Here is a 12,465-nt window from a genome sequence, read left to right on the forward strand (position 1 = left end):
AAGCAAATCTCATGGGTTTCACCACGATGACGTTTATTTCACAATTCACAACCGCATGAAACGTACATTTGTGAAATATGCATGACCTTTTTAAGGAAAACAGATTCAAATGATTATACAAACGAATGTTTACACTTGTGACCTTTGCCTGTGAAAGTCCAGCTAAAGTAATTTAATGTTTTCTATATAAAATCCTCCTACATCAGTGTTGGGGGTAAACCATTACAAGTAACGTGCATTACGTAATAATATTACTTTTCTGAAGTAATGAGTAAAGTACAGCATTACTTTTTAAATGTACACATTAATATTTGAGTTACTTTTAAAAAAAGAAATGCAAGTTACTTTTTTAGTTTAATTAATTCGATAAAAAAAATGTATGTACTGAATTAAACTAAACGTACACTGTAAAAAATACTTTGCTGCCTTTTTTGTTGAATCAACTCGGATTTACAAGTCATTTCAACTTTCTATTATTTATCTTGACTAAAGATGAGTTGTTATAACTACAGGTGAGTTGTTATATTTTATAAGTTGTGACAATCTCTGTTGACATGACTTGTAAATCTGAGTTGATTTAACAAAACATTTTAAGGCAGCAAAGTATTTTTACAGTGTAGTCAAATTATGCAAACTGTGATGGCAGGCCAGAGCTTGACATTTTTGTGATTTCTGAATGCAGAACTTTTCAGTCATAAAAAACACCTGCAAAACCTGAAAGAGATCAAGCCTCAGCCAAGAAAAAGTAATGCAAAAGTAACTAAAAAGTAACGTAAGCATTACTTTCTATGGAAAGTAAATAAGTAACGCAATGACTTTTTGTGAGTAACTGGGCATAGATTAGGGGAGACCGGGGTTGGTTGTCACAATTTTTACTCATGCATGAATTGCTCATCTTCAAAAAATCTTTCAGCAGTAATTCCGTACATGAAATGAAACTTTGGAGTCGTGGCTTTAAATGTGTATACTTTTTACTTTTCAAATGTATTGTAACAGGAAGTAATTAACCATCAAAGACACTCTGACACGGGGTTGGTTGTCACAGGGTATGGGGTTGGTTGTCCCTAGTGATTCAATAAAATTTCAGTGATAAATTTGGATCTGAAAAGATAATGTGTAACTTTTTCGTTTTTTAAGCTAGAAACTGCAAATAAGCTTTTATATGAATCCACCCCTCTGATAGTTGTTATTAATGCCCCTTATGTTTAAACAATGGGATTAAAGTGGGTGATCAGTTACTTGAATAGGCTTTATGCGCAGCTGCACTATGAACTTCAGCCAGCTCATTGTTTCCTGTCTGCCATTATTGGACAAACTGATTAATCCAGGTGTGTCTGATTATTGTTGTTGTGACTACCGAGGTCAGGCACACCTGGATTAATCAGTTTGTCCAATAATGGCAGAAAGGAAACAAGAAGCTGGCTGAAGTTCAGGAAGTAGTGCAGCTGGGAATAAAGCCTATTGTCTACTTTGTTGAGAAATAAAATGAAATAATTTTTAGTGTTAAAACCTCTTTATTTCATGCTTTATTTTATTTTAACAGCAAACAAAAACAAACAAACAAACAAACAAACAGACAAACAATCTTAAAAGGTCTACATGTCCAATATTCTTATGTGACAACCAACACCACAAGCTATGTGACAAGCATCCCCAACTGACTTCTTGACAAACATGATAAGCTAGCTGCCACACGGCTTTAACTTGATTGCTAAAAGATGACTCAAAATAAAGCTACTACTTTTGGCTTTTTAATGAGTGTTTTGTTTTTGAATGACTAATATCCTACAAGATCTCAACACAAAAACACCACCAACATGAAAATTTACTCTGACCCATAAAAATAAAAAATTGTCTCCTAACCTCAATGTTTTGTGTCTGCTCAGCAAAATTTCAAGTGCAAATAAGTAAGCTATTAAAGGCTAACAAATTGATATCAAAATTGTACCACAGTGCCATGTAGTATGTCTGAAATAAGCAGTGTGACAACCAACCCGTGAGACAACCAGCCCCGGTCTCCCCTAATCTAGATTAATCTCACACAAAATAAAATAAATCTTTAGCACAATATATGAGCCTATGCTGTGTGTAAACACCATGTATATTCAAACACACACACACATACATATATAGACCGTTTCAGCAGTAACAACATAAACAAGCGGCTGTCCCGGTCCGCACGTAACTTCCGGTAAACTCCGCTAAGCATAAATAACAATAAAAGTTCTTCAAACTTATTTATATAACAAGCAAAAAAACAACACATAGATTACCTAGTAAACCAAAACATTTGTTATTTTCGACGAGGCATTTGTTCAAGATATCAGTTTAGCAACTAGTCAGACCATTAAAAAAACGAAACCGGAAGTAAGGTTCGGATCCAGACGTGTATCACGTGCGTCCGATGAAACCGTCTCATTTAAGAAATGTTGTATTTATATATTTGTTTTTTATTTAAATATAATATAAATAAATAAATATATATACACTTGTAAATGTTTCTTAAATACATACATGAATGTGTGTGTATTTATATATACATAATAATTACACACAGCACAAACACAAATATAGTATGCAAAAAAATTACTTTTATTTTGTTTGAGATTAATCTAGATTAATCTATGCCCAGCACTAATTCTAATGCAGTACTTTTAAAAGTAACTTTCCCCAACACTGTCCCACATAATGTAAAGAACATTCTCTGAAAATATAACCTTGATATCTTTAATATTGACTAAGGTCAAATTGAAATTAAGTAAGGAATAATTGACGACGGGCCCTTGACTTGTAAGTAAATAATGCACACCCAAGGTGCAATGCGCAGGTGCGCATTATTTTCAAATAATTCAATGGACCGGAGTCAATTATTCCTACCACGGTTACCACAGACATTGCTCTGGTGCCTATTTTTAAGACATTTGACAAGTTAGGTGTGTGGTTATCAAAAATGTATGCATACCCACGGAACATTTCTCAGCCAATCAGAATACAGCATTCAACAGACCCGTGGTATAATGTGAAAATAATGATTAAAATCAAACTTTGATCCTTCTAATCTCATTATAAGACTTTAGCCTGAATATCACAGACAGAGTCACATTTTCACAGTAGACATGAACAATGACTTAAGATTGAATAGTAGAAATTAAATACGTTTACTAAATTACTGGACAAATATCTTTCAATATGTGTATTATATACTGATGCAAGTGACAGCATACCTGTATGCTTAAGTTGTGTAAAAATGCAGTATAAAATGCAGCAGTGCAATATCACAGCCACAGTCAACCAGCAGACTTACATGCATGTGACATCATCCGTTAGCATTTGTTAGCATTCCCTAAATAAGTGAATGTGAGATTTCACGAGCAGTTAATGAAACAAAAGCTGAGAGAGTTCCATGCCTAGTTCCAAACACTCTGTCGTCTGCAAACAGAGATCACAGATGGAGCAGTCGAGGGCCGTATCTGCACAACTGCAACCGCACGCCTCCATGTATTCAGTGCAGCCACAACATGGGCAAAAATCCATGAAGGTCTCCAAAGCGGAGGGGTTGCAACAACATGCTTTATTGCAGATGGATGAACAGAGAGACGCCACGCAGTATTGACACCCGTCTCCAACGGCCAGCACGCAATCCCAAAACTTGCAGAACAAACAGGCCAAAAGAAAAGATGCACACAGATCTAGAAAACAAGAAAATGTTGTTTATTTTTATAAAAATAAGATTGTTGGCTGATATGCCAAGCATAGTAAATTTGGTTATATCGTAGAACTGCTGACCTGCATTGAGTAAGTTTAAGAGGCTACTACTTATCTGCACCTTTCCAAAACAGAGTTTGCATCCTCATAAATTGAACTAAATATCTAATGACAAGAGTGAAAGCTATTAGCAATGATTTTCAGGTGCATCTATAATGCATTAGACGTCATAAAAATTGAATCACTCACTTCATTGAGTCAACTGTAATTTGAGGTGTTGGCAGAAATGATGTTGCTTACCTTCCGCATGGGCTTTTAGGCTTTGCTGTGTTTTTGATGTGGATACGGAGGATTGGCTGAATCCACGATGGCGGTGTGTTGTTTTGGAATGCAAATTTTTAAGGTGGTCGGCAGATAGCTGTGTGCAGACTGGAAGACTATCAGAGGAACAGATGTCTTTGTCTGGAGGGACGTGCTGGAATGACCTTTTCAGTTCCCTTGGATTTTTTTTGATATGCACTTCTAAATCTAAAAAGGGGGGGTATCCATATTTAGTATTTATGTTACACACAGCCTTGAGAAGTGTTTTCTTACTTAAGGATTTTATTACCAAATGCAAGTGGATTTGATGTGCCAAGACTAGGAATAAGACAGGAGTTTTCCTTCCCGGAAAGATCATCGGTTGAAGACTGTTCACTATCCTTTAGACGTATTCTAGTACGTTCTAAGTCTGTCGCATCAGGGAACTCTTTGTAAAACCATAACCACATTATAACTTTTTTCTTTATATGTAAAAAGAACAGAAAAGTCTTACCAGGGTTCTGCAAAGTTGATGTGCTGGGAACTGAATTCATTTGAGGGTCATCTTCTTGGAAGCTGGATTTTGGTGTATGGAGTGAACAGCCACCATATTTCTTCTCACAGTCACAGTCCATCTTTTTAAATTCCTCTCGCTGTATTCGCTACAACAAGAATAAGAAAATGTAAAGATGCAGAGTAAGAAAGCAGGACCGTTTGAACTCTTAACCATGTCATTAAATATTCAAACACAGGAAGCAAAGTGAATATATGTGCCATAGTTTGTGGCATATATTAAAAACTAACTGTAAAATACTTGTAGAGGAAGAAAACACTTGACTTTGATGTTGATATAATAAAGAACCAGGCCTGCATTTTAATGTGAACACGGTTTCTGTTTTTTGACTGTTGATTTATCTTTATTGATCAATGTTTTCATTACAGAGTTATGTAAATCTATTATTTTATACTTAATAAATGTAATATGCAAAAAGAAAAAGACAGACCATCAGCAAAAAATACTAATAAAATAAGAAGTGGCAGAATCATTAATCTATTATTAATCTCATTCCATTTGGCAAACATATAGTGTTGGACAGAGATAAGTGGCATACGGTAGATATAAAGAGGGCAATAAATTTCAGCAACCCATCAGTCCAGCGTTTGCTTACACGCTAGGAAGTTCTTTCTATCAGTTATGGACATAGATCATGTGGGACACGGGGGACATATTATACATACATACATATATATACACACACACAAATCTAAATGTATTGATAAACATTACACATATTTTCACAGTTTATTTGCAGAACAAATTAATCTTGATTTAAAAAAAAAACACTTAAGCAAAACATGGTCAGGTCAAATAAGTGTCTATGTTTGGTCCCAATTTTTATTTTTTTTTACTGGTAGAACACTGTATGGAAAATTTGTTAATATGTCACAGTTTACTTTATTTTGCATTACTATATACATATACATATACATGTCCATGTCCCCCTCACTTTTAAGATACCGGCTACGTACACCCCCTGCTACCAGTGGTTCTCAAACTTTTTCAGTGGGAGCACCCCTTGTGTAGGTGCATCTCTTTGTGCCCCCAATCCAATGAAAATGCAAATAAAAATGTAAATATTATTTATTAAACAAAACAATAAATTACAAAGTGCTGATGAATCATGATACATTTTTATTAAATATAAAATTAAAATTCATCAAACTTTAGAAATATAAGCGCCAGGGGTGCGTGCCACAGTTTTATGACAATTAAATGTATTGTCATAAAACTGTGGCACGCACCACTGGCGCTATCTGGAGAGAACTATTCGTTCTAAACAGCATAACCTTGTTATTTGACAAAAAAATGTAGTAGTATTTAAAACTTTGCATTCATGGGATCCTTAATTAAAGATTGCGCAAACATAAATAATTTTGTAATAATAATTTTGTGATTAATTGTGTAATTATGCATTTGTAACTACACACGAATTCAATACAATATTGATCAGTCGTATAGAATTGCAATGTTAGGCAAACGCTCTTCTTGAGTTTTAAAATAATAATAAAATATAAAAAAATTGTTTATAAATAATAAAAATCGTTACAGCTTCATTTAACAGCGCATCTGATCGTCTCACGATTATGTTAAAAATATTAAGCTGTTTTATAACTAGATATAAACTCTTTACGTATCTGTGATGTATTTGGTGATATTGTAAAGTTGCTCCTTAAATCCAAAACCACATTCTTTTACTGTAATGTTATTTTCAAACTGTTTCTATTTATTAATTTTGCCCTATTGAAAATGTATGGCAAGTACAAAATAATATTGATTAAAAACTGTCAAATAGTCTATAAAAATGTACCAACCTTTAGTATCACGTTGATCCCATCGCCCGTCAGCTTCCAGATTGATTATCATTACGTGAACTGTAGGTGCTGTAGTCAGATCATCACACATTCGTTAGGACGCTCACAGTGTTGATAGGTTGCAGATGCACTGCACACCCACTAAACAAACAAACAAACAAATATTAAATAAATAACATGTTATAAAAAATTAAATAATAGTACGTGTAAAAATAATTGATATAATAATAATAATGATTATTATTATTGACATTATTCCTTATAAACAAACAATAAACGATGAGAAACATTCATTATTCATAAGCTCTCCCACGTTCACTAAATTACTATAAAAAGTTTATCGTTTATGTTTAAACGACCATAAATGGAAGATTTATCCACATGTATTTGTTTTGTAATGATGACTCTTATTATGAAAATCAACCACCCGCCCACAAAGAACTCAACGTTACGTTGTTAGCCATTGACCACAGTCACGATTTCGGTATAGTGTAAGTTTTTAGTTTTTATGTGAACATTTACAGTTAACAGGGTCGGTAAAATTAAAGAACTTGCGTTTTTTAAAACAGTGACAGTTTTTGCGTTATTAATGCTCGTTTTCATTGTTTGATCTAGGTTTTTACCGGGCGGTGAGCAGCAATGGTAAGTTAGCTATTATGATTTGTTAGCATATTAGCTCTTTCTTAATTATGAAAAAAAATCTAAAAGTGATCGGGGCAAATTTAAAGAGAATTGAATGACTTTGACCACGAATGATGTTGTAAACTAGGATTTTGTTAGTAGTATGACCACATTCCTGTTTCTGAGCGTGCTATCATGCTAATATGTAACTATGTATGACCCTCGATCTTCTTGCACTGTTGTCATAATGTGTATTTCTTATTTTTCTATAAAAATCGTTCTTAATTTCTTTAACAGTTTTTTTTAAATTATGGCAGCGGAATGATTTATAAACACTATCTTAGAGTCACGTTGTTGTTGTTTATGTTGTTGAAATATCTGTGTGATTCCACATTTTACTTGTTTAGCTCACTTTAATTTAATAATAACAGTGTTATGTCTTCACAGGACAGCGAAATGTCTGATTTGGATCAGACTCCTGGAAATAACAGCATTGCAGATGGAGAGAATGCCCCTCTGTACTGCATTTGTCGAAAACCAGACATAAACTGCTTCATGATGTAAGGCTCCTACGTGATTTTGTATTCACACATATTCTTCCAGTAGATATGAACCCATATGATCATTTGAAAAGTATGAGCAGTTTATGTGTCCAAAGGCAGATGTTAATTTGGATCCAATCCTTTCTTACAGTGGTTGTGATAAATGCAATGAGTGGTTCCATGGTCACTGCATAAATGTGACAGAGAAGATGGCCAAAGCCATCAGGGAGTGGTACTGCCATCAATGTCAAGGTGGGTGACAAATCGCTTTTTCTGTGTTAGCACCTGTAATGTTGTTGATCATTCAATCATGAAATGTATTTAAAGACAATTATTGATATACCAAAATTATTTCTGAAAACAGTTATTCACTATATTGTGTATTAGAATATCTACATTGTAATACACACTAATTCTAATCTTTCTTTTCTAGAAATCGACCCCTCTCTTGAGATAAGGTATCGAAAAAAGAGCCGTGATAAAGAGGTTGAGAGGTCAGAAAGATCAGACAGTTTTGACAAACGATCAACCACTCCGGAGTATAAGATCGATAGGCGCCGTGGGTCTAAAGTCAGTATTTCAAAATTATAAAAAAAAAAAAGAAAACTTCTATGTATCATAAAGGAGTTTATAATCATGTTACACTTGTATACAGACTAGTGATGTGGAATATGTGAATTGTTAAAATAAATTTCCCAGGTGAAGCGTTCTGCTCGTATGTGTGGAGAATGTGAACCCTGTACCAGGACAGAGGATTGTGGACATTGTGACTTTTGTAAAGACATGAAGAAATTTGGCGGCCCAAACAAGATTCGTCAAAAATGTCGTTTACGGCAATGTGTTGTCCGTGCTCGAGTAAGTATAGCTATTTATGTGCCGTATTGTTGTTTTTTGTCTCGATGTTGACGTTACCTCTTAATGTTTTTGCAGAAAATGCTGCGTGTTCGCGATGAGGAGTTTTCGCTCCGTGAGAGGAAGGACAACATAATGCACAGACGATACTCTGATGATTACGATGAGAATGATATGGAGCCATATGAGCACTACAAGGTCAGACGTGTGGTGGTACCTAATTGCTTTAGCTTGGCCACAACCACTTAGTCTATACATTTTAACTCTTGTCAGGTTGTACAAAGTACTTCCACATAGTTTGTTTGTTTGTAAGTATATGTTTGTGTTCTTTAGGCTGTCGTGGATGATACATTAGTTATTGGCATTCAAAATGTACCTGTTTTGTGACTTTTTATTTTAGTGGGGCAGCAATGATGAAGATGAGCCGATTTACAGTCCTGTCCGACGCAAAAAAGCTATAAAAGTCAAGCACGTCAAACGGAGAGACAAGAAATTTGACAAAAAGGTGCGGCAAAAACAGTGCTTAATAAATTATAGATCAATTGAATGCACTTAATGCATTATTAATAAAACGAATTGATTGTACTTTTTGATTGTATTACAGAAAGAGTCCCGTCGGCACAAGCAAAAACAGAAGCACAGAGATCGCTTGAGACACAGTGAGCGGGGAGATGGCAGAGACACAGGTGACTTTCGGCAATGCCTGGGGCCAAACTGCATAGAATCGGCACGTCCACACTCCAAATACTGTTCTGAGGACTGCGGCATGAAGCTGGCAGCCAAGTAGGTCATTTATGGAGGTGTTGCATGCACACAGGCACTGAAACAATCAGGGTTTTTATGGAATTTCTGGAATATCATGGAATTTTAAAAGGTCTTTGTCTGAAATTGTAAGTCAGGGATTTTTTTACCAAGTCATGGAATTTTGTTTGTTGCTTTAAATTTTATTGTTTTAAAAAGATCGAAACTCTTTGATCATTTTTGAGCGCGATGCTAATGGTCTAATCAGATTCAATTGATTGTGCTAAGCAATGCTAAAAGTGGTACCGCCAGACCCGAAGATCAGCTCAATGGATTTCAAAACGGTAAAAATCAAATGTTTAACTTTAGGTGAGCTGTAAAATGAGCATATTTTCAAAAAAAGTGGAGTGTCCCTTTAAGGTGTACACTACATGACCTAGGCTCACGGCATCCCGGACATAGGTGATGAAAATTAAGCTTTTTAGTCTGTGAAAGTCATGGAATTTGACTTTGAGTTTGAACCCTGAACACTTATGCGAATGTATGACCTTGAGTGCTGACAGATTCTATTGATTTATTGATCTGCGCAGCCGGATCTATGAGATCCTTCCCCAGCGTATCCAGCAGTGGCAGCAGAGCCCTTGTATAGCCGAAGAACAAGGCAAAAAACAGCTGGAGCGCATTCGCAGAGAGCAGGATGCTGCCCGCATGCGCCTAGAAGAAATGGAGCGAAGGTTCCATGAATTGGAGCGCATCATTGCCAAGGCCAAACAGCAGGTGGTGCAACAGGATGAGGATGTGAGTATTCACTTAAAGCGTAACTAAACCCCTGATCAGAGCCTGACTCCACCCACTGGCAATATTTGAAAAATGCATGAAAAGTGGGCAGATCCCAACGGAGATAGAGGGGACGAACTAAGCTCGTACCAAGTGTGTGGTGAGATCGTAACAAGGGCTTGGTGAGCTTGAACCTGCTTACGTCATGAGTTATTTTTTGGACCCAACATCCAATAGGAAAATTCAACTGCAGTAGCCACCGTTCAACCTGAAGAGGGCAGCACTCAGACGTTTTGACACCATATATTGTAGTATTGAAACACTTTATATCTAAATGTCAAAAAACTTACTAAAATCAATGAACAGAACTAATAAAGCATCATTCTTACAGATCATTAACTAAAAAAAGTTGGTTTAGGGTTTAGTTACTCTTTAAAGTTTCTCATTAGGAGTGTTTTTAAGATGAAGCGTCTCATTTCTGCAATGCTGGTGGTAGAACCCAGTGATCACAAAAGATAGTCCCACCTTAAAATGCCCCTATTGGTTTATTTTATTTATTTATTTATTTCAAACCTGCCTTCAAAATTTTCTCACAAAAGAACATAACAGGCAACATAACCCACATATTATAAAAGTGCATGGTTTGAAAAGGGAGTGGATGAAGCAAAACTATATTTAGCCAATATAGTTGGGTGATGCCCAGACTACAGTTTTGTTTGCCGTTGCTAGTGACCCAAAAATTAAATACTTCTTATTACCATAATTTGGGTTGGTTTTGCAGGTTAATGAAACAGACAATGAAGATACAGACCTTCAGATCTTCTGCGTGTCCTGCAGTCACCCCATCAACCCAAAGGTGGCACTAAGGCACATGGAAAGATGTTATACCAAGGTAAATACATGTTGTATTTGGATTTTATGAATATTGCATCTCGTGGCATATGAGGTCGTGTTATATAAACCCTTGATTTAATATTTTAACAGTATGAAAGCCAGACATCTTTTGGTTCCATTTTCCCAACAAGAATAGAAGGGTAAGTGGACAATATTTTAATCATAATTCCGTTTTTTGGGGGGGTTCTCTCTTTTTTTTCATTCTTTGTATTTCTATTATCAGAGCAACAAGGCTTTTCTGTGACGTATACAATGCACAGAGCAAAACATACTGCAAGAGACTTCAAGTCCTATGCCCGGAGCATTCTAGAGACCCTAAGGTAAATATTTACGGCCAGACAAACTGATTTCTGTCTAAAAATAAACCATAATGTTATATATAGGGATGCACCAAAATGAACATTTCTAATGGGTAAACTTGTCTAAGGTCCCTGCGGATGAGGTGTGTGGATGTCCACTAGTGCGTAACGTTTTTGACCCGACTGGAGAGTACTGCAGGGTCTCGAAACGCAAATGCAACAAACATTACAGCTGGGAGAAACTCAGGAGGGCCGAGGTGGATCTGGAGCGTGTCCGAGTGGTCAGTCATGCTCTAGTCTGTTTGTAAATTAAGTTATAATATATATACAAATGTATGTACTTGTTTCCTTTGAACAGTGGTACAAGCTGGATGAGTTGTTTGAGCAAGAGCGCAATGTGAGGACAGCTATGACCAACAGAGCAGGACTACTCGCCCTAATGCTTCATCAGACCATCCAGCACGATCCACTGACCACTGACCTGCGCAGCAATAAAGACAGATAGTCATCTGAACAATCTGAGCTCACATTTTGTCTATATTTGTATACTTTTCATAATGTATATTTGTCATTGTTTGGACTGCATCATTCATATTAAACATGTTTTTTCATGTATTTACGTGTTGTTTTAAGTCTGCACTGCTAAATTTGACATTTGTCCAAGCAGTTTTTAAAATGTTTTTAAAGGGATACTCACACCAAAAATTTACCCCATGATTTCATCGCCCTCAAGCAATCTGACCATTATTTTTCAGATGGGCACATTTGGAGTTATTTTAGTTAATGTCCTTGCTTTTTCAATTTTTATAATGGTAGAAAACGGGAATCAGGGAACAACTTCACTTTAAACACCAAAAAACTCCATTCTTCACAGAGGTATCCACACTTCCCCATGGGGTTAATAAAGGTCTTCTGTGGATAATTGCGATTTTGTAAGAAAAATATAAGTTTTTCAAACTTTATAAACTGTAATGACTAGCTCCCGGTTACGACTCACGATTCATGAGAGAGTGGCCGCCGGTAACTTCAATCAGAAGGCTGCAGCCTCCGGAGGTCGCATATGCAGGCTGCATTCGTTATCAACCTTGTTTTTTTTATTTATTTAATTGGGCATTACATCCGCAAGTCATGAGCATATTACATGCATTTACTATTAACTAAGAACAATAGTCAACTTTATAATTTTTAATATTCTGAAATAAGACCGTCTTGATGACGTATGCAGCCTAAAATACGATCTCCGGAGGCTGCAGCCTTCGGATTGAGAAACGGATTTAGCGTAGTGATGGTTGGTTGCCATAGCGTCAGTCCAAGATGGCGTCGTTACCGGAAGATATTTAAAATTAAGATTTTTCTTACAA

General features: G+C 35.9%; 2 protein-coding genes across 6 annotated transcripts; one reads left to right on the forward strand and one right to left on the reverse strand.

The window, feature by feature from the left end:
- Positions 1-2,591: 2,591 nt before the first annotated feature.
- Positions 2,592-6,525, reverse strand: LOC129427978 (uncharacterized). Of its 3 annotated transcripts, none has more exons than XM_055184808.2 (5): positions 6,379-6,525; positions 4,520-4,667; positions 4,316-4,435; positions 4,006-4,233; positions 2,592-3,689 (listed from the first exon to the last, which is right to left on the reverse strand). In XM_055184808.2, exons 2-5 carry the CDS (start codon positions 4,638-4,640, stop codon positions 3,376-3,378), a joined length of 783 nt encoding a protein of 260 aa, XP_055040783.2. In that variant the 5' UTR covers positions 4,641-4,667; positions 6,379-6,525; the 3' UTR covers positions 2,592-3,375. The 3 variants fall into 3 exon arrangements, with proteins under 3 accessions (XP_055040783.2, XP_055040782.2, XP_073732190.1); XM_055184807.2 differs by having other exon boundaries at positions 4,316-4,453; XM_073876089.1 differs by having other exon boundaries at positions 4,316-4,667.
- Positions 6,526-6,758: 233 nt separating this feature from the next.
- On the forward strand, positions 6,759-11,719 carry cxxc1b (CXXC finger protein 1b). 3 transcript variants are annotated; one of them, XM_055184806.2, is made up of 15 exons: positions 6,759-6,869; positions 6,994-7,020; positions 7,447-7,559; positions 7,693-7,793; positions 7,975-8,111; positions 8,241-8,396; positions 8,472-8,591; positions 8,794-8,898; positions 8,998-9,176; positions 9,725-9,932; positions 10,693-10,803; positions 10,896-10,945; positions 11,029-11,125; positions 11,233-11,385; positions 11,463-11,719. In XM_055184806.2, exons 2-15 carry the CDS (start codon positions 7,018-7,020, stop codon positions 11,607-11,609), a joined length of 1,680 nt encoding a protein of 559 aa, XP_055040781.1. In that variant the 5' UTR covers positions 6,759-6,869; positions 6,994-7,017; the 3' UTR covers positions 11,610-11,719. The 3 variants fall into 3 exon arrangements, with proteins under 3 accessions (XP_055040781.1, XP_055040780.1, XP_073732189.1); XM_073876088.1 differs by lacking the exon at positions 6,759-6,869 and adding an exon at positions 6,892-6,910; XM_055184805.2 differs by having other exon boundaries at positions 6,820-7,020.
- Positions 11,720-12,465: the final 746 nt, after the last annotated feature.

Source organism: Misgurnus anguillicaudatus, chromosome 14, assembly GCF_027580225.2.
Source record: "Misgurnus anguillicaudatus chromosome 14, ASM2758022v2, whole genome shotgun sequence".
Taxonomy (NCBI): domain Eukaryota; kingdom Metazoa; phylum Chordata; class Actinopteri; order Cypriniformes; family Cobitidae; genus Misgurnus; species Misgurnus anguillicaudatus.